Raw genomic sequence first — 22,158 nt, forward strand, 5'->3', positions numbered from 1 at the left:
CAGAAGAACCTTCCTGCAGTTTCCACCCTGCTTGTCTGATTGCCATTGTTATAAGCACAGTTAACAGACTCTGTCTATCCTAACATCGCATGCCTGTGTCTTACTTTATATAACTATGCACTTGCTTTTAAAATAAAAGATGTTTAGCCACAAGCTCTTTCCTTTCGCTGCTGCGGCCGCAGCCATGAGTATGTTCAGGCTACAGAAGAGGCTTCCTCTAGTGTCCTCGGCTGCGGGAAAAAGAAGGTCTGGTTGGATCCCAATGAGACCAATGAAATCGCCAATGCCAACTCCCGTCAGCAGATCAGGAAGCTGATCAAAGATGGGCTGATCATCCGGAAGCCTGTGACTGTCCATTCCCGGGCTCGTTGCTGGAAAAACACCCTGGCCCGACGGAAGGGCAGGCATATGGGCATAGGGAAGAGGAAGGGCACTGCCAATGCTTGGATGCCCGAGAAGGTGACCTGGAGGAGAAGGCTGAGGATCCTGCGCCGGCTTCTCAGGAGATACCGGGAATCTAAGAAGATTGACCGCCATATGTACCACAGCCTGTACCTGAAGGTCAAAGGGAATGTGTTCAAAAACAAGCGGATCCTCATGGAGCACATCCACAAACTGAAGGCAGACAAGGCCTGCAAGAAGCTCCTGGCTGACCAGGCTGAGGCTCGCAGGTCTAAGACAAGGAAGCACAAAAGCGCTGGGAGGAGCGCCTCCAGGCCAAGAAGGAAGAGATCATCAAGACTGTCCAAGGAGGAGGAGACCAAGAAGTAAAGCCTCCCTCGTGTCTGTACATAGCGGCCTGGCTGCAGCCTCATGTGGATCAGTCTTTAAAATAAACAAGCCTTTGTCCGTTAAAAAAAAAAATGTTTAACCTTTTGAAAATTTTCTCTAAATTTTTCATTTTTACTGTTACGTGCTAAGAACATCTATAAAAATCTTTCAAAAGTCATTTTTACATAAGTTTTTAGAGGTGGAATTGCTCAGTTAAAAATTAGCTTATACCTAGCTATATTAATACTTTCAGTATATAAATCTGTGTTTATACTTAAGACCAACAGCTCACTTAGCACCTACTAGACACGGATATTTTCATGCTTACTACTTCATTTCCCCTGCAGTTTTAAAACACCGGTTTAAAAGTATGAAAACAACTACATGTGCTCATTACAGAACATTTTTTATGTTTTTATTTGTTATTTATTTGGGGGGGACATGTCTGCCAATGCTTACATGTGGAGGTCAAGTGGCAGCTTGCAGGAGTCTGTTCTCTCCTTCCATCATGTGAGCTCTGGTGCTTCAACTCAGTGTCAGGCTGTATGGCAAGGACCTTTACACACGGAGCCATTTCCCTAGCATGCCATTGAACAATAGATTAAAGATGTAAACGCATGTTCAAATTTAAAATTGTTCACATAGTGATGACATTATAAAGATTTTTTTTTAATTTTTGCTAACCTTTTTTCTAATACATTTACCCAAATTCGTACCTTCTATAAAGATCTTAGGAGCCTTTCCTGGGCTAGAAGAATCTGATCTCCTACTGTAACTGAAATCATTTCTATCCTGCATCTTTTTATTGCCTCTTTTAACCTTCTGAACAACACAGGAAGTATAGGCTGCTGTAGCTTCCATCCTTTGCAAAGCTGGATCGGGGAAGAACCTTGGGAATTAGTTCAGGTGAAAGGCTAGAGGATTGCCAGGTAGTGAGATGCTCGGTTGACATTGCCCAGAGCTCTTGCCTCCTGCTCCATGACTACAGAGTCCTCTGGTGTTGAGCTCAGTGTATACTTCACTGCCTTACAACAGGGTAACCACCTAATACATGGTCCAAATAAGATCCTTTATAAAAATAGGGTGCCATTATGGATTAGTACAGAACAGCAAGTACAAATTGGGGCTGCCTCACTCCCAACAAGTGACAGATGGTCACTCTCCATTCCCAGATTTTCATCCCTTTGAAAAGGAATGAGATGGAATCAATGCAAATAGCCAGGGGAACAAGTTCAGCAAATTGGTACTGATGAGAGACTCTAGGCTGGACCAGAGCACAGAGATGAGCAGTGCATGGCCCCTGGCTGGCTCAAGCCGTAGACATGAAGACAGTTGACTGGCATAAGATGCAGCCTGTGGTGTTGCTGCAAAAGGGCTGCTGACCCTCCACCGGACCCCAGTCTCTTAGGTATTGTCAGTGCCCCTGCCTCTCCTCAGAACTGGACAGGATTTCACTTGTTCCATGGGCAGATAGACAGTGGATGTCTGTTCATGAGAAGAGAGAGAAGGTGCTCCGTCTAGATGAAGTGATTAAAGTGGCGCTGGGAAAGAGATGTTGTGTCACTTTTTAGTGATGCTTGTGAGCTAGGCTCAGCACTTCTATGTTACAGGGCTTCCAGTTCAAAAGTTACCAGGGAGTTCTTCAGATGACCCAGGGAGTTTCTCTGGATCATCTCTCCCCAAAGGCCACAACTAAAACTGTCCAGATAGGAGCTTGTACTTGTTGACACTTTACACATGCCACAGATTTCCCTACCGTAGCCTGGATGGGGTTAAACACTGATCAATACAATTTCCTTTGGGCAGTCAAATGGATTTCTCAGGAATGCTAAGTAAAGGGGGGGGGGCTTCTTGTTAATAGATCTTCTTTGAAAGAAATGAACTTGTCTATCAGCTAATGCCACACAATTTAGCCTTCTGATATATTCCAAAATTATTCTCAGAATCCAGAGTGCTAAAAGATGTTCCTGGGACAACTACTGGACTGTGGTTGGAGGGCAAGGTTCTTTTCTTTCATTCTTTCTCTTTGGGTGTATATTTGTCTTTATTTCATCATTGATTATGGTGGTTGAGACAGGTGGCCTCCAGCTCACAGCAATCTTCTTGCCTCGACCTTCCAAGTGTTATGACACCAGAAGAGCATATACATTGGATTTCAAATGGTTTTCTTTTTAAAGGCTAGTATCAATTCACACAAAGGTGTGATTTAGATATCAGGATTCTTTGACCTGCAGTCTCTCTGTATATCTTCTCTCTCTCTCTCTCTCTCTCTCTCTCTCTCTCTCTCTCTTCCTCTCCTTTTCTTTTCTTTTGTTATATCATCAAATGATACAATTTTATAGAAGTCTCATTGGCAGGCTTGCAGAACTCTCAGTGTCTCTTTCTGAAACAGACTTCTTCAGGTCTCTGCGTGGAGAGACAGCAGAGAGAGCAGTATTTGTTGAGCCTTTACAGAGAGCAAGCTGACTCCTGGGCTACTAGTGAGCCTCAGGTCATTAATTCCAGCAACACTTCGCTCGCTCTTGCTCCAGTTTTTAAAGGAGAAAAACAGAGTCGTGCAATGTCACCTGCTAGTAAAACTTAACTTTGGTCCTGGGTTAGACCAGTGGGAAGGAAGATGGTGGTGATTCTGCTTTCTCTGTATTTCTTTCCCTGAGCCTGTATTTTTCTCTGAGCCTCCTTGGGAATCCAAATTAGGGTTCATCAATTTCCTTCTCAGGATTCGGTGCTAAGACATTTTCAGGGACTAGTTTTCTAATGGGTCCCTTTGGCCACAGACAAATGATTTCACTGCTCTGAGCCTCCACCGCTTAAGCTTTCCCATGGGAAATGAAGCAGTATCTGTACTATCGCATGGGGAGCACACACCCATCGCTGGTCTCCTGTAAGAGCTCTGTCACGTCTTCCACCCCAGCCTTGCAGGTGTCTGCTCTCCCTCAGTTTGCCCAATTTTACCTACTCCATGCTAAAGTTGGATTCATTGGGGCCGTATCCTAAGCAATGTACATAGCATATATGTATATATCCAATGAAAGTAGAGGTGACGTTTTCTAGGGGATAAATGAGAAAGGGGAAGGGCAATAAAAAAAAGAGTAGGGGAGAACTGAAAAAATATACTCAAAATACAATATATATAAGAATTAACAAAAATTTATATTATGAAGAAATTCAAGCAGTCTGATATTTAATTGATATGGTTATCCTATAGTTTACATAGATGGGCAAGTTTTTCCTGCATGCATACATAGAAAGAAATACACACAAATACTGAGTGGCACAAAAGCAAATGTCCAGTTGGTGTTAAAAGTGCAAATGTTTCTTCCTTGTCTATGGTCCTTGGAGCTTTTCTGACTTCCCAGATAAAATGAACCCCAGCCTTTCATCCCTTACATCTGATTGACACACTGCCTGGCTTTTCCTACCTCTGTCTTACTTTTTTTTTTTTGTTTGTTTGTTTTTGTTTTTTTGTTTTTCGAGACAGGGTTTCTCTGTATAGCCCTGGCTGTCCTGGAACTCACTTTGTAGACCAGGCTGGCCTCAAACTCAGAAATCCGCCTGCCTCTGCCTCCCAAGTGCTGGGATTAAAGGCGTGCGCCACCACGCCCGGCACCTCTGTCTTACTTAAAGCCCAAGTACATGCTCCTCTCCCCTACCTTTCCACCAGCTCTCCCATGCTGGGTCTCTCGTATTCCTCATCTTCCAACCTGACAGTAGACAGTTGGGTGATATCTGTAGGATGAAGCAGTGTTTACTCTCCATGTGTAGACATCCACTGCTCTAGGGAAACTAAATAGCTAGAGCCAAGGTTGGCATCCCAAGCCTTTCCATCCATAGCAATTCCAATTGCTATGATACAGGTATCATAAAACATATATGACATAGAAACTTGAAATTTGTGAATTGACAAAGTAAATATTTCCTATGATTTTCTTGACTATTGGGAAATTATTCTACCTTGGAGATCACTGAGATGAATGGCTGCCAATACATGCAACAGAAGGTAACATACACAATTCGGACAATGTCTGTCCCTCACAGATGCTTCCCAAACATACTAAAGTTTGACCCTTTGTTGGGGAACTCAGTTAGTGATGAGTGTTCATGGACACCCCATAACCCAAGAAATGAGGAATACAGAAAAGTGTGGGGAATGGGATGCCTTGAGAGATGCATAGGGCTGGACTTGAACCTAGGTCCTGAACTTTGAAATGAAACAATTTACTTAATTATATAATGGTGTAGTTGGTAAGCCTTGACAGTTCTACTGAGAGCAGGGTGAGGGGGCTGTCAGAAGCATTCTGGAACAACATACTCTCTTCCTTAGCTTTGGTCTGATATTGTAACATCTTGGCATGGCGTGGCCCAGTTCATCAAAGGCTCTGATTGGAGATTTAAAAAAAATATGAGAAAATGGGTATATATGTTGCTTAATAAATGCAGCCTGGTAGAGAAAGTTTGCAGGAGGAGAAGATTCATGAACAGGGACCTTGATGTAATGGTTTTGTTACATTTCCTAAACATTTGGTAAGCTCTGACTCTGGGCTCCTATATGCTCTTGTATCCTGGACAGTCACACAGATCATCTTTAGTGCTGATAGCAGCTGCATAAAAACCAGAGTGCAGGGGGAGTGGACAGCTTTCTAACGGGCAAATGGAAGTCATTTCCCCCAAAATCATAGAGCTGATAAAATGGTAGACAGTGATGTAAACCTCGATTCTGTTAAACTTGGGAAGCCCATTCTGAGTGTGAACCATGCCCACAGGATGTATTGCATATTTTAGTGTTGCAGATGTTTAAATTATAACCAAAAAAACCAATGGTATCAAATGGGGAAAACCAGGCCTGTCCAGAGAAAGCTGTGTTCTGCCTTTTGTGCTGGCTGCTAAGCGTGTCAGGGAAGGCTCTCATGGTGAATCAGGAATACTGGTTTGGACAGTTGAATCATAGCCCAAAGTTTTGGGGTAAAAAAAACCAAGAGCCAGAACAAAAAGCCACCCCCAAAAATGTACCTTGGTCACTGATTCCCCAGTTCCTGCATTGTCCTTAATGAAGCTCTGAAATGAACCAGCCAAATGTCATGAAGCAATTCTATGAAGCAGTGACTGGCAGTTAGACTCAGGGGTTGACAATCACATGGTGGGAGCTGTAAAATACAGCTGGACTTGGTGGCTATGAACCATGAGGCCTTCTGTTATGTGTGCCACCCTAATCAGAAGTTCTGTGCCTCTAAGGATCCTGCTAAATGTTCTGATCTGGGACGGGCTGTGTTTCCTGAGGCTATGGCCCTTTGCAGAACTGGCGACCTAGGGTTATGTCTTACTCTACTCATATTCTGCCGGTCCAGGTGTGAGACAGTAACAGCCCTTGCTGCCGGGCAATGCCTGTGTTGTACTGTATACTTGTGTGTGTGTCTGTGCTTACGTCCTCTCTTGTACTCGATGTACTGCATGTGTGGAAAGATCCTCCGCAGACAAGAAGACGAACTCTCTGGAGCTGTCCCTTCCTTCTGAAGAGCTGGGCATTTGTTCCTAGAACTGTTGAAAGCCGTACCCTTAGAACTTTGTAATAGCCCTATATCACAGAAAATCAGAGCCAAGATCTCTGCCTTTTGGAACCCATAAAATGCCAGTGTCTTAATATGACAGACTTAGAAATGTTATCATTTCAACTATCAGAACATAAGGATCCTAGTATATAGGATCTCTAGCACTAATATATGCAACAAATATCTCTTCTGTGCTTTCTGTAAGCCTGGCATTACATTACGCTCTTTGGTTAAGGGAGTGAGTAAGACCACTAAAACCCTTGATTTCAAGAAGTTTGCAAAGAATGTCAGAATTTAAGAATCGTAAAAATGTTAGATCCTCAGAGAACTAAAACACTGGTATGCTGAAGTTCTTAAGCTACTAAAGGTGGGAGAGAGCCTTAGATCATTTTTTCCAGCTCTCACTACCTTTTTATGAGGCCTGGGACTTATTGCAGGCTAGCTGGATTCAAATCTCACTAATAAGAACATCATTTCAGTTCAGTGACATCACAGAATGGCTGGGTCGCAAGGGCTCGGCCTTCACCCAACCCTGGCTGCTCATTTTACCAGAGAGGCCACTGTGGCTTAAAGAGGGCAGCCAGTTGTTCTGTAAAAAAAAAAAGGCTCAGTCAGCAGAAGACAACCCCAGGCTTTCCTGCCTCTGTTAAAGAAAGGCTAAACTAGAAGACCCTCCTGCTGTTTCTGAGGTATTCTGCTAGGCCCACTTTTGTGAGCTCTCCCTGCTCTTCAGAAGGAGCGCTCGCTCGCCAACTTTCTCTGCACAGGGTCAGTCCTTGTGCGGGCCACACGTGCAGTGTATCGTCGCGTTCAGAGCCCCCTCCCCCGTTGATGCGTGTTTTATTTTGTTGCCTCCCCTTCCCCGTGTGCCTCGAAATCGATTTTCATTATTTTTTTTTCTGTCTGTGTTTGTCTTTGTGGCCCGCAGGTGCTCCCTTGCATTGTTCATCTGCTTCATCAACCCCTATTGAGCAGTCCCCCTCCCCGCCCCCCTCCCCTCCGGCCAATGAGAGCCAGAGGCGGTTGCTAGGCAACGGTGTGGCCCAGCCAACCCCGGACTCAGACTCTGAGGAAGAGTTTGTCCCTAATTCATTCTTAGTTAAAAGTGGCTCCGCCAGCCTGGGGGTCGCAGCAAACGGTAAGTGCTTCTCTTTTTTGCTAACTTTTGATAGTTTGTTGCATTTCTTTCTTCTCGTGGGCTATGCCTGCTCTCGACCGCTTGCAGCTTGCAGGGGTGGAGTGGCTTGGTGCATGGTGGGCTTGTGGGTAGACAGGGACCTGGGTAGTTCCGTGGGCTTGGGGTAGGTAGCTCCTGTCTCTGCCCCATGGAGGAGACTTTATCCCGTGACAGGTGCACGAAACAGAGATCACAGACAGCAGGAGACAAACACTGAGCAGAGACAAAGACCCAAATTGGAGGGTGGGGGACATGTTTGACTGATTGGCTTGCTGCTGTGTGCAAAGCGACCGCGCCAGACATAGTCACCTGTTGCTTCATTAGATTCTCCCTACAAGGTTTTGAAACTAGCAGGAATTTAGTGCCCCTCAATAACAATATGAAAACTGAGAGAAAGGTTGTTGGCTGAAGCCCAAGGCTGTTTTTCAAAGTTCCCTAGCCTGAAGTTGCAGGCAGCTACAGAGCTGAGTCTGACCACGGGCAGAACTGTTAGGTTTCATCAGGACCTGCCTGCCCATGGTTCCATGGTTCGCTCCTTTTCTCCGCTTTCCTCTGCTTTCCTCAAGAGAAGGAGGTGTGAGGCTGTAGGGAAAGAGTACCACCCAGATCCTGTACTGTTACACTTGGCCAGAGATACCCACCTGCCCAACGGCAGCCAGTGCATTTCTCCACAAAGATGTTCCTGCAGGGGATCCAAGCCACTATGGGGTGGACATAAGACTGGATGTGAGAGGGCTTGGGATTACAATAATGGCACCAAAGTTTTCCAATTCTAATAGAAGAAAGTAGGCTTTTCCAGCAAATACCATGGGACGATGTATATTGATTTGACAAGCATTTATTTGTGAATGCCTGCACAGGCTAGAGAGGTGACTCAGTGATTAAGAATATATACACTGTTCTTCCAGAGGTTCTGAGTTCAGTTCCCAACACCCATGTCAGGAGACTCCCAACTACCTGTAACTTTAGCTCCAGGGAATCTAATGCTGTTGGCCTCTGTAGGCATCTGTATGCATGCACAGGTATACATACACATATAATTTAAAATAAAGTAAATCTTATAAGTGATTTATGAAACTGCATCCTACACCATATTTTGGGAAAGGAGCAGAGATGGAGAACATGAGGCAGGGTTGTTTGGTGGAGCCACACAGTTCTATCAAAAGCCCTGTGGCTGGGAGCTTTGGACAAATCTCACTGACTCCCCAAGGTTTTTCAAATGTAAAAGCAGGCAGTGTGCTATCCAGGTCTCAGTGAACAGCATCATAGGGTCTGGGGTGGGGGTCCAGTAAATGTAAATGCTTACCCCATCAGCTGCCACTTCCCTGTATCAGACACACAGAGTGTCTCTGTGAAAGCTCTCTACACATTGTGGAGCACTCGGTATGCTAGGAGAAACACCAGAGGCCCTCTCTTTTCTCAGGAACAGCCAGAGAAAGCTAAAGGTGATAAGAAAGGAGGAGCCTCGGGTGCTGGGTGACAGGGTGATTGAGAGAAAGTCTCACCACTGCCTGGGGGAGTTGGAAATGCCTCCTAGAGATGCCGGCTGGGTGGGTAAGAATGGGTCAAGTGGAACAGACTTTGATGCTAGCACTATTCTGGACAGAAGGGTACACATGGACATAGAATCCCGGGTAGGAGTTGGGCAGCCTGCTTCCACTCCTTTACATCTTGGAACCTTGACACAAAATAAGGCACTGACCTGGAAGGGTGCGAAAGGCTTCACAGCAACATCCTTGGAGCTTCTCCAGCGGCTGAACAGAGCATGCGCACACAGGCCCTGCATACTCTGTGACAGAACCCCATGCACCCCAGGGCCCCGGGTTTGGGGGACTTTCTCTGAGCCAGAGCATTCTTAAGAGGACAGAAGCTGGAACCCTGAACTAAGGGTGACAGACCTGAGTTCCAGCTCTCTGGGTCACTGGATATCTGTCCTTGGCAACTCACTGTCTCGCTTCGGGACATCTTGCCAGTGATGAAGCAGTTTCTAAGGTATTCTGGTTTTATTAATGTCATGTGGTACTGCTGATCATGACTCTGCCAGTCAGGGCATGAGCTTGTTGAGGAAGAAGAATTACATGTGTGAATACATATACATATATCTACATATACATACGTGTGTGTATGTATGTGTGTGTGGGGTGTATAATAGTGCACATATGTAGAACAAATATAGATAGATTGGTAGATAACTAATAATGTTCTGCATTCATTTCTGGCTAAATAAGCCTTTCATGAAAAAGAAGAGAGAAGAAAGTCCTTAATCTATCCCTTTGCTACTAACTGACCCATAGCTGCGCCTTTGTCACATGCTCTGATACAAGCTGAGGCACTATTACTTTGTAGTTGTGCAGGGACCACAGGAGGCCGTTGGCCTACAGATGTTTGCTCACTTCAGCTCCTCTGTGCTCCTGCTTCCCAGGGGCCTCATCTTACTCTGGATTCCTTCCCCAGGGTCTCGCTCTGAGAGTGTCTCCCTGACCATCATTAGTAAATGTGGCCTTTGTGGGAAGAGAGAGCCTGGGTTCTGCTTGGTTGTTGTTCTGGGGTAGGTGCCATGAGAGTCTATTGCTGTGCTCCATCATCTTTCTGTCCCTAAAGTCCCACATGGGAATGTCCTGTTGGTGCAAGTGACAATGAGTAAGTCACCACGTGTGGCTCTAGTAAATGTTTGTAAAGTTTAATTTGATTTTAAGGGGGAAGTGTGAATATATTTTAATGAAGTTATCTGTATTGCTTTTGGTAATTATAGAAGTAAGGATACTTATACCTTATAAATATACCCCAGATGATCTAGGAAAGTGAAAGTGACATTCTTACATAATCTGTATTCTAGAAAAAAAACCACTTTCAGCAGTTTTGTCCATGGTCTCACAAATGCTCTTTTTTCAGTATTTGTTTATTCTGTATTGATTAATAAGTGAATGAATGACCCAGTGAGCAAGCTACAGAGCCAGCTCCCCAATGTGCCATCTCAGGAAGGGTCCCCATCCTCCCCACCCCACCCCGTCCCAGTGGACAACCTGCCATAGTTGTGATAGTTTTAAAATAGCAAAGCTGGGTACTGTGGATGAAAATCAGAGGGAGAGAGCACTTTGCTGGCCTGAGAGGCCCTGGGCAGGATCAGAAAATAACAGAGATGGTAGGTAAATGTCCCGACCTCCATACATCATCTTCTGCCACTGAGCTAAGGCTTGAGGCCACCTGAGGCAGGTCAAATGCTAAATCCCCAAAGGGCAGCTCACCTGAGACTTCATTCCCACTGTACCTTAGATGCTATGGGCTGCTTCTCTGGCTACTGGAGGGTGACAGCACAGAGGTTTCTCACTTTCCAGTGGTTTCCGGAGACAGTGGGAGGGAGTTTGCCCCTTGGAACCTGTTTTCTCAGGGCCCAGGCTGCCTTCCCCCTAGAGTCTCTGCCAGCAGATGTGTTAGCTCCAGACAGTGCTGGGACCAGGGTCTGTGAGGCCTCAGAGCTGCCCTGCAGAAATCCCCATGTAAAGCTCAGAAAGAAGTGTGGGGCATCTCTGCACAGCTCATTGTCCCCATGGAAAAGAAGAGAGGGTAACTCGCTCTTTCTGTCATCACTACCCTAATCCTCCCCAGGGCACTCGTACAGAAGTCACCCATGTGAATAGGAAAGATCAACTGGGCACAGTCCAGGAGCTCAGGAAGTAGTTAGGATTAAGTAGATGCCTGTCCTAACCCCATAGAAACGTCCAGAATCAACAGTGTTTCATCAATTGAGCTAATCTGAATCCTAAGCCAGGGGGCTTTGGAAACTTAGGGGTGGGGCTTAACAGGGTCAGGAAGTGAAGAGCCCTGAGATAGCAATAAAGAGCCGTGGAGAGCTTTCCGAAGCCAGAGAAGGCAGGAGAGGCATCTAATGAGCTCCTTCTGTATGCACACATTCCCTTTACGTGCATTATTGTCTCTGGGCTTCAGTTACTTACATTTCATTTGGGGGGAAACTGAGGCCCAGAGATGAGGACAGTGAAGTAATCATGACCCCACTGGGAGACAAAGACTCAACACCAAAGCATGCTTGCCTCCAGAGCCTCTCTACTGTCTGCCTTATTTCTGATGCCAGATTCAGATCTTTCTGTATCCAGCAGAAGACTGACAGGGTAAGAGGACTTCCACCAGAACTGAGCTGGACTATTTGTTTGTTTGTTTGTTTGTTTCATTTTAAAGAACTACAGGTTGTTTGATTCCTATTGCTCACCTCACGAGCATTTATGAAGCACACAGCACTGAGGAGCCTCTTTATCTTAGGGAGTCCTTGGCTCCTCTTATCTATGCTGTGAGCTATTCCAGTCTCTGGGACAAGAGGTAACATGGTCCCGGAGAGGTAAGCCACTTTCCTTTCTCTGCTTCTGGGAGCCCCTGATGATAAGGTCAGATTTGAACTCTAGGCCTGCCTGAGACCAGAGCATGGAATCTTTATGGAATATTTTTATGGGGACTTCAGGGTTTCATAGATAAATTGGGCCAGATATTTGCCACATAAAATATTGTTGCAGATCCCCAAAAGCAAACCCTCCACGTGTCCTTGGCTCCCCCAGGCTCCAGGCCCTTCCTGCCTGGCCTTAGAAAAGGCTTCAGTGGCCAGCAGCAAGGTTGCTGGGCATTTTCATTGACTTGCTTAGGTCTTAGGCAGCTGGGAGTATTTTTGTTTTGACTTCCAATCCAGCAGAGGAGTGTTTATTTTTCTTTCTAAATGGGAAACACTGCTAGGTAGGCAAGCTCCTTCCAAAAAGTGTTTTCTTAAAAAAAAAAAAAAAATTTAAAAATCCAACTTAATTTAGAACCTATGCAGAGTTCTCAGGGGAGTCTGCTGGGTCCTTTTAAGTCAGCTTGTGAAATCAGAAAGCAAAACGAAGCCAGCTTCTAATGATAGAGAGACGTGCCCAGCCAAATTGTCTTTCTTCTTTTGCTGTGAGTCCCATGGAACCCGTGGCAGCCATAGGACTTGGGTCTGCCTGCTTGACACGTTCCCGGAATGAAAGGTTGCTGGGGTGTGTAAAGTTCTCTGCCAATCCTGTCTTCAGCTTCTCTCAACTCTTCTTGCATGAAAAGACACTTGTTGGTAAACCCGTTCTTGTGACACAAGCTGCATGGGGAAATCCGTCCGAGTTCCCTCTTCCCTGCTAGGAAGACACACTGATTCCTTCCTTTCTTCATTCATCCCCCCAAAGACATGTTACGTGTTGGTGGGTGCTTTTCAGAAAGATGAAGGTGAGGAGTGTTATGAGCAGAAAGCTCTTATTAAAGTAAATGAGCCCCTGGGAACCACATGCCTGGCAGACTCCTTTCTTCTCAGATCTCAGAGTAAATGGAGTATCCTGTGTGTGTACTTGTCCTAAAACTCCTCCTGTCACCAAGTACATCAGCATCTCTTCAGAAAAGCAGACAAATCGTTTATACTAGTGGGAAGAAAGGAAGACAGACAGACAGACTCCAGGCCTCCTATCATTTCAAGACACATTTTTGCAACCAAACAAGATGGATTGGTTGGTTGGTTGGTTGGTTGGTTGGTTGGTTGACTGGCTGGCTGGTTTGGTTTCATTTGCTTTGGTTTAGGGTTTTTTTTTTGTTTTGTTTTGTTTTGTTTAAGACATGGCCTTGATGTGTAGGTAGTACAGGTTGGCTTTGAACCTGTGATCCTCCTAAGCCAACCTCCCAAGTCCTAGGATTACAAATATGGCTACCCACACCCATATCCATGCCCAGCTTCAAAGTTGTTATTGTTGTTTAATGTCTATTGGCATGTGTGTGTGTGTATGTGCACGTATAGATCAAAGACAGCCTTAGGTGTCATCTTGAGCAATGTTGCTGTCTTCCTATGGCCTGGAACTGACCACTTCGGTGTGTCTCGCTAGTCAGCGAGCACCAGGGCTCTTCTGTCTCTACCTCCCTGGCACTGTGATTTTAAGTGTTCACCACAGCACTCAGCTTTTTATCTAGTGCCAGAAATCAAACTCAAGTCCTCACACCTGTTAGACAAGCACTTTACTGGCTGAGCTCTCTCTCTCTCTGCCAATGATGTTTGGATGTCTCGCTGTCTTTAGAACAGATACCACCTCTGCTTGGGACTCCATTTCCTGGCCCAATTTCAAGTGTACGGAGGTCAGCTTTGGCTTTGCCTGATTCCTAACTTGAAAAAAATCACAACTACATTGAAAAGTCAGTTAATGTCCTTTCTTCTCCCTTCCCACTTACATAGGACACACAGCCATCCCAGGACCAGTGCACGGAGCCACACAGACACAGCCATGCAGATAGAAACTGGCCCCGGTGCAGTCAGGATTCAGTGTGTCCTCGGTGCCTGTACTCTTTGTCCTCTGCCAGGTGCTCCCCTAACTAGACCTATGCCTCCCACCAGGAACAAACTATTATGGCCCCTAATTGGGGGCGGCAGGGACAGCCTTAACAGGGTCATTTCTATTTTATGTAGTTTACAAAGCCCTTTTTCATGCCTTACCCCGGGCAAACCCTGGTGACTATAATCTAATTGCCACTTTGGCTTTCTAGAAGGTAGGGCTCCTCCTTGACCCTACAAAATAAACAAGTCACACTTTGAATTAATATAACCCAATGTCCAGGGGAAGCCAGGGCCCTCTCATTAGTCACTCACGTGACTAGAATGCAGCCTCTGGCATCCCTTTCCCACTCGTTTCCCCCAAATGCAGTTGTATTAAAAAGTACCAAAATACCACCAGGTTTAGTGTGTGGTTTGGTTGGCTCTCAGGACCCCAAAGCCACCCCATGAGGAGGCATATCAGCCGTGTGTCCTGACTTTTCCCATCTGGAAACAGCCGGCTTTGTGTTCCCGTTGGTATGTGAGTGGCTGGTTCTACAGAGTCCTTATTTACAGCAGACCACATCAGAAAGTGCCTCCTGACAACCAGGGTGCCCAGGCTGTTGAAGAGGAGCCTGGAAGGAAGCCAAGGAGACAGAGGAAGTTAGCATAATTCCCATTCAGACAAACCCCTTTCCTAAAGCCCTCTCACATGCAATCAGCTCGTTTTCTTAGATGCATAGAGCCTCAAGGATGACTGAGCTCAGGGCTCGGCAAGCACTGCATGCTGGAGGTAAAATGTGCAGAGGCAGCTCTGTGTCCATTTGGGATTGGCTTGTACACCGGTCAGTCCTGTCTGTGAAGCACTCTGTCATCGACAAAGCTTACTGTCCAGTTACAAATCTCAGCTGATGGCACTCCCCAGACCTGGATCTGGCATGGGATTCCACTAGTGAGGGGGCTGCAGATCAGGACACCCAAGTGACCCCTTCAGTCTGTCTCTGACCTTCTGTGTCACCCTTGGAAGTCTATGGGTCTGGACACTGAGGGACCTGGACTGAATCAATGTTTTCCAGGCTTTGTCTCTGTGTCCCTGTCACAGCGTGGACCCTCGAACCATGCCTACCTACACCATTATTTATGTTCTTTTAAACTGCCTCTTTCCCCAAACTTTTTGGATTTTACTGAATTTCCTTGTTTTAAGAGGAAATTGTGTACTGGGACTGCAATTCCCTTGCCATATGGCAAGTGTATGATTGGCCATAAATAGAAGCTAACTGTAAAAATAAATACAATGAAAGCAGGTTATCATGTTCTGGTGAGAACATGCCTGCTCAAAGCTGTGGGGCAGAGCCTTGGCTGTCTTTGTTAAACAGGGACATTGGCAAGTGTTGAATGTTAAAGCATACACTGGGTGCCAATCTGAGGTTTCCTCTACTTCATGAAAAGGGTTAAAGAAAGAAGCCCTCCCCATGGGAGAAATACTCAATGGGTGTTCTCAGCAGACACTGAAGACCATACACAGGGGACACAGCTCGGCAGCCTTTTCTAGACTGCTGTCTATGCATTTAGTGCCACCTTCACAGCCTTCCCACCTTGAGAACAAACGTCTCAGGCAGCTCCCCCCACCCAGGCATCTTCCCTCGCCTCTGCTGGGTCTTTGCAGGCCATCTGTTCCTGCCCTCCCCCTCTGTCTCTGGCCCTCTGCCCCTGTCATCAGGTCTGAGCTGGGTGCTTTGAGCTCAGCTGGATCCCCCATTACTGGTTAATAGCTCTCAGTGTGGACCAGGAAACCATGTGGCTTCCTCTGAACTGCCATTATTTATGTAGGTGTTTGAGATTCAGCAACTTTAAAAAAAATCTCTTTGCTTTATAAGACCAGAAGAACCAGAAATGGCACAATGTGGAACCAGGGTAAAGATGGGCTGGGAAGGTGGGGGTAAGTGGATCCCCGCTGTGATGGGTGGCCGCCTGGGATCTGCTCAACCTCTTCCTGTCCTATCTCTTCTTCTGTCAGGTTTATTAGCTTCACAAGATTGCTGTGCAAATGAGAAGACAGAGTGTTTTCTCTACTAGCAATGCCCAGTGAAAGCTGGTTTCCTTCTTGCCCTTTGGTATCACAGAAGAGTCCAGATATCTTGGGGGGGGGGGCAAGGAGGAGGCAAATTTTTTCACTCCTTCCCCTCCTGGCTTAGAAGAACCACAATTAATAACTCTGCCCAGGAGTCCTTAGCTGCCGCCCCCTCACGTGCACACACACACACACACACACACACACACACACACAAGCAGCAGCAGCAGCACCACCACCACCACCACTACCACCACCATCACCACTCTGAAAGATTTCAGGGAGGGAGAAAAAGAGGGAGGGAGTGATGGAGCCCGAGGCAGCAGCTAAACAAATATAGCACAGGGGCCTTAGAAACCATTGCTGAATTCCTAGCCAGAGTTTCTCCACTGTTCCTGGTCCCCACTGGTCCAGCATCCTGATGCCTTTTCCTCCTGGCCAGCGGCCTTCCCTCCCCCCATGGAGTTGAAAGGAGAGGAAACTGGCTGGTAATTCATTTATGCCCCCTTCCCTCTCTCCTGGTAGATCATGTTTCTATAAATAACCCTGGAAAGCTACAGCAACAGCTCATGATAATAGTATGTATATTTATACTTCCAGACCCTTCTCTTTCGATGCCCCAGAGAAAGTTCTCTGAGATGCACACCTGATGAGAACTAGTTTCTACTCCCCACTACCTGTGACCTCGGGAACTCTCCTGTCTCACGCAGTGCCCATCTGTGAAAGGGGGCTGAGGACAGCAGCCTGGGGCTGTCTCAAAGGCAGAATAGGTGAGAGTTCAGTGTGCTCGAGCACATGGCCGCCACTGTCCCCTTAGTCACCTCTCTTATTTATTAGAAACAAATAGGGGGCATTTTCAGGATGAAAAGGTTATTGTAGCTGAAGTGGAGTTTGATGACCTGTCTGCTGTCATCCCGTAAAAAAGTGAAAGCTGAGAGGCTACCCACCTGTTTGCTGATTTTACAAACTCTGCTGTCTTTGTGCACAGTGCTGCTTAGTGTATTCTTGCCCTGAACCATTGCAGTAACATCCTCTCTAGCTTGCTGCCTCCTTCTCAGCCTTCTGACCACTGAGCTCCTTCCCAATCCCGATTTTGCTACCTCCAGGCCTCACTGCCAGCCCAGTCAAAGCCAGCCCAGGCCCTGTGTCCGATGCTTGCCTGCAGCGGATTTCTGACAAATGCCGAGAGAAAAGCTCCTGTACTCTTAATTATTTTAAAGTCAGACCAGGGGGGGATCTGATGAGACTGATACGGAAAGAAGCCTGTTAGCCCCTCAGAAATAATTCAACCCAGCAAATCATGATCAAGTACCAGCTATGTGTCCAGGCCCATGGAGAAGAGCCTCTGGGAGAGGAACTCAAACCTCAACAGCTCATCACTGAAGCAGGCAGGCAGCCAGCCGTGAGGACAGAGCCATGAAGGTTCTGTGCAAACTGGGAGGATCCCTGTACCGTTTACATGCTCACCAGTGGTTAGCCGAACTTTGGTACGTGGCAAGTCAATTGCCTCTATGTAGCCAGATACTCCCAGTTTCGTGCTGGGTCTAGAAGCATTTCCTCTGTGAGCAGCTATGTGAGAGAGATGCTGGGGTGCCCTGGAACCCTTGACAGGAGGCAGGGCTCTCATCTCTGTGGAGTGAAACCTAGTGTGAAGGGTCAAGGCCAAACCCACTCCACCTTCTTCCTTTTCTTGGACAGCCAAGCCTTCTGACAAACTCCATTTTCCTGGGGGTTTCCTATAGGGATGGGATAAGCAGTGCCCTCTAGAGGCTGGGGTGTGTGCTACTCTGCATCCAACTCACATCAGAGACCACTGAGTGAGGGCAATACTTCAGGAACCAAGCAGGGTTTGATGCCACCTTGAGACTGTGTGGCAGAAAAGTGTGTGCCATCCATCACCAAGCACCTGGGGGCACAGGGGTCGTGCTGGGTGCTTTGCCTTTTCTCCTACACACACACACACACACACACACACACACACACACCATTGAGTCTGCCCGGAGATCAGAGAGTGTCAAGCAGGAGACTTGCAGTGTGACCGAATTGCTCTACTAGCTGTGATTAGGGAATGACCAAACTTCTGAGTCTCCTCCTTTCCCCGACATTAGTTAGCATGTGATGGGACTATTACCAAAACACTGGGCTGGTGTCAAACTTGAAAAGGAAATTTCATTTGTAGTGGTTCTTGTTTCTAGTGTCGTGGGCTGACACACATGGTCTTCAGGATCACTCGGATAGCAGGTGCAACGCTGGCCCAGTGCGCCTGGCCTTTCAACCCAATCTCTTGCCCCATTGGGTCTCTTCTTTGGTCATCTAACAGCTTTTGTCCTCCTTTCTTGACAGCCCCCCCACATACACCCGCTCTTGGGGAACCTCCAAAGCAGATGAGAGATTTCTTTTCTAGCCCCCTTGCTTGGAGGGCAAAACTGCCTGTGCATTTTAGCACCAAACCCCAGGCCCTGATCAGAAACCCACTGAATGGAAGTTGCTGAGTTGCACTCCAGTGCTCGTGGCTCTAAGACGCCCTGTTGGGCCCCTATGTGGGTGACAAGATGATGCATGGGATCTGGCTGAGCTGCTTATTTGTCTGAGCTGGTGATGGCCTTTATCCTGAGGTGAGTTAATGGCAAGGGGGCAGGGGCCCCTTAAGGATTGGACAATGGCCTAGCATCCCAGGTCATCTGATCACTCAGAGGCCTGGCCCTAAGTCCCTCCCAGCACAGGAGGCCTCTGTCCCCTCTGCTTCCCATCAGCTCCACTCACCAGCCAGAGGTGTTTCCAGCCCAGCAGGAGAAGCCTTGGGATAAAGCATCAAAGACAACTGTGATAACAAAGGATGTTAGGGTTCTGGGATAATGCGCCCCCACACACACACCCCACGCCCGCCCATCCTGCCCATCCTGCCCATCCTGCCCAGGGCCCACACCCAGCCAGCCCACACTAGATTCTAGCTGCTCTTTTTGATGCAGATTCCAGTTCTACCTTTTCTCCTGGCAACCAGGGCCCTCCAGAGTCCACCTCTTCCTGCTTCCCTGAACCACTTCCCCAGTGAAATAAGTTCCTGGCCCCACTGGCCTTACTAGCTGCCTCAGTTACAGCAGCTCTCCCAACAGCTCCTTCATTAGCATCTGAATAAGATCCTATTTGATGAGTGGTTTGAATATTAGGCTTTTTTTTTTTTTTTTCAAATTAAACTTACTGTTTGTATGCAGATTGGGACTTGAGACTCGAACCTAGCTTTCTCAGTCTGGACTTTCCCCTGATGTGTTTGTTCATTCACCCACTCACTCATTCTACAAAGATATCTGGGATATTTATAGCGTGCCAGACATTGAGCTAGATCCTACCCTCTAAGAGGGGCTTGAGCATCAATGTCCAACATCACTAAGGGGTCAAGAAGACATACATACACATTACCCTATAATATGTTAAATTTTTAAGGTTCTAAAGTCCAATTAAGGAGGAATTTAGGAAGGTGGGGAAAAGGCATCTGGCTGGCTGCTGGAGACCATGACTGAGTGTTTTTCAGGGCACAGAGGCCAATCTCACAGAAGGGCCGGCCGAGAACAGAAGGAGAGCAGAGGCAGTTTAGATAACAGACTCTTGAAGCTGGTCCTGTGTTGCAGGCTGCTTTCTAATTACAAAGGGAGGACGGAGCCCTGTATGGAACTAATTCTAGCAAGGATCCAGTGCCCAAAAGAGCTCTAAGGAGGAGCTGGCTGGGGGTAAGGCCATAAGGAACTCAGAGGTTCCAGGTTGTGACTCAGAGGTTGTGTGTTTGCCTAGCATAGGCAAGGCCCAGGGTTCCATCCAGCTCTGCAAGAACAGGACAAGAAGAGAAAACAATGGAAGAACAGGACACAGAATCCACAGCCGATCACACCACATGTGGGTTCAACAAAGATGCCAACCAGAAAGCTCTCGAGAGAACACATCAGGCCTTCCACGGTGCTGGGCAGGCCACAGAGCAAGACGCTGGACTGTGCTTAGAAAGTCAATGCCATGACAAAGGAGAATTGTAGGTATTTGGCTAGCTGTGAGGTACCTTTAAGATGAAGAGAAACCAACAAAATACAGTCAGATTTCACTCACATTTTGGTCAGACCTTACTACTTTTAATCTATAAGAGAGAATATGGGATCCTTTAGGTATACTGGAACATTGCAGGAACATGGCTTATTTACAAGCCCGCAACTTGCTTTAAAAAAACTACAGGATCTAAGTACTGCAGCAGGGCAGTATATTAACCAGGACTATCTAGGTAAAGAACGTAGGGATGTTTTGTGCTGTCTCGAATTTCCTCTAGGGTTGAAACTTTTCAGATAACGGTAGAGGTTGCGCGTGGGTTGGAGAGAGACTAGAGTTCAGGAAGGGGTTCTTTGAAACAGGTGAGACAGCCCTTTTTTGTAGAGAACACCCACTCGCCCATCACCTTGTCTGCTGGGATAAAGGAACTCTCTGAAGCCTTACAGAGGATCCAGAGCCGAGGAGTAAGATGAAAGGAGTCTGGCTGAGCACAGAGGGGACCTCAGCAAGGTCCTCAGCAAGGCGAGAGAGCCTGTAATAGAAACCACATTGTCAGGGGTGCAGGCAGCCCCACCCACCCCGGGATCAGCTCCTCTCTGCTGAGGCAAGGCTGGAAGAAATTATGTGCGTTCATACTTGTTAAACAGCCTTGGCACCAGAAGTGAGCCCCATAACACTAGCTTTTACAGTGGCCAGGCCACAGTTAAACCTGGGTCAGCCCCATCCCCGCACCCTCTCTGTCAGAGGTTTATGGCTGCGGCATAAAACAGTTCAGCACGGGTTGAAACATGAAAAACCTCCAAACTGCAAAGGAGAACGTTCTTTTGTAAAGTTTGCTGAGGGGGAAACGGGTGGTCATGGAATCTTTTCTGTGCCTTCTGCTTTCCCAGTCAGGCCCCTAGCACACTGGTTTGTGCCCCTCCCCACCTCAAGCCCAGACCACAATCCAATCAGTCTCAGAAGCGGCTTCGTTCTGCGGTTGAGGGTGGGGGAGTGGTTGCTGTGCGAGGGAAGTCTCCTTTCTGAGTTGGATTCCTGCAGCTGTGTGGCCTTGGATAAGTTGATTTTCCTCTCTGGGCTTCACCCTCAATAATATTTAGCACATAGTTGCCAGTCCACACTGATATGTAGTTGTTAGTTATTGAGTGTTCTATGGACACAATATTGGCTTTTGTGTGTGTGTGTGTGTGTGTGTGTGTGTGTCAAAGTATGTCAGAAACAGAAATGGGCAAAGTATTTAAGTATTTGTCCAGAAGTTTTTGGTTTTATCTGAAAAGTAGTCCAAAAAAAAAGTATGAGGTTTTCCTTGTTTGTTTCTTTGTTTGTTATTTTGTTAGTTTTACGTTGATTTCCTCATCCATGCTTGTGTATGCGTGCGTATCCTATGAATGAAAACCAGGTTATGAGGCTTGGTCACAAGCATGTTTACTGACTGACTGATCTCTCTGGTTCTCAAAGTACAATTCTCAGTAGAAGATAAATCATATGGAAAATTTCATACACACACACACACACACACAGAGAAAGAGAGAGAGAGAGAGTCTGATTTTTCTCCTTTCAAGACATTTTGTCTCGGGAAAGCAGGAAGAAGCTTTGAGGCTTTGAAGAGTCACAGGTCTAGATTGAAGCCCAGCTTTACCACTTACTGATGGAATGGCCTGAACAGATCGGTAAACCCCTGAGTCTCAGAAGCTTCCGTTGTGCCACAGAGCGTGACACTGTCAGCCCAGTAAGAGAGGGGTGGTGACCATGAGAGACTCTAGCTCAGATGTTTGACAAACAGAGCCACCATTAGTCCCAAATCTGAGAGAGGCTAAAAGCCCCCTGAGAGCCAGGCCTGTCTCTCCAGAGTGGGCAACCGCAGGGCTAAGCACACAGGCAGAGAGCTAACATCCAAAGCTCCGCCCACACCCTGCCAACCCTGGGATGAAAACGAGCAATGATTGCTACTCTTCTGGAGGTGCAGAGGTGAACCCTTCAAGCGCCGGGGGAGTTGAAGGACTTGGGGGACACTGAGCAGAAGAAACTTCCATTCGTCACTCCAAAGCAAGGTGGCTGCCTCACACCGGCCCTAGGGAACCGATTCTCCTAAGCCAACCCTACCCCTGTTTTTTTGGAGTATAGGCTTCAGGCTCTGCAAGGAGGTTCAGAGCACAGTGGAGTCGGGTGTCCTGTTCATTTCAGCAGCATGAGGCCTGAGTGCTAGATGGCTTTGGAACAGGTTGGCTATTAAATCCAAAGCGTGACAACCTCAGCCCCTTTGCTC

General features: G+C 46.9%; 1 protein-coding gene and 1 pseudogene across 3 annotated transcripts in view; both read left to right on the top strand.

The window, feature by feature from the left end:
* Tenm4 (teneurin transmembrane protein 4) overlaps nucleotides 1–22,158 on the top strand; it is a 699,747-nt gene that overhangs the window by 422,775 nt on the left and 254,814 nt on the right. For 2 of the 3 annotated variants that reach the window (XM_029479435.1, XM_021166324.2), the window contains exon 6: nucleotides 7,246–7,455. The exons of the other annotated variant lie outside the window; for it this stretch is intronic. In XM_029479435.1, the coding sequence (XP_029335295.1) occupies nucleotides 7,246–7,455 (210 nt within the window). The remainder of the gene's footprint in view (nucleotides 1–7,245; nucleotides 7,456–22,158) is intronic. 3 annotated transcript variants of the gene reach the window in all.
* LOC110297533 lies at nucleotides 185–771 on the top strand (annotated as a pseudogene).

This window comes from Mus caroli, chromosome 7, assembly GCF_900094665.2.
Source record: "Mus caroli chromosome 7, CAROLI_EIJ_v1.1, whole genome shotgun sequence".
NCBI lineage: Eukaryota > Metazoa > Chordata > Mammalia > Rodentia > Muridae > Mus > Mus caroli.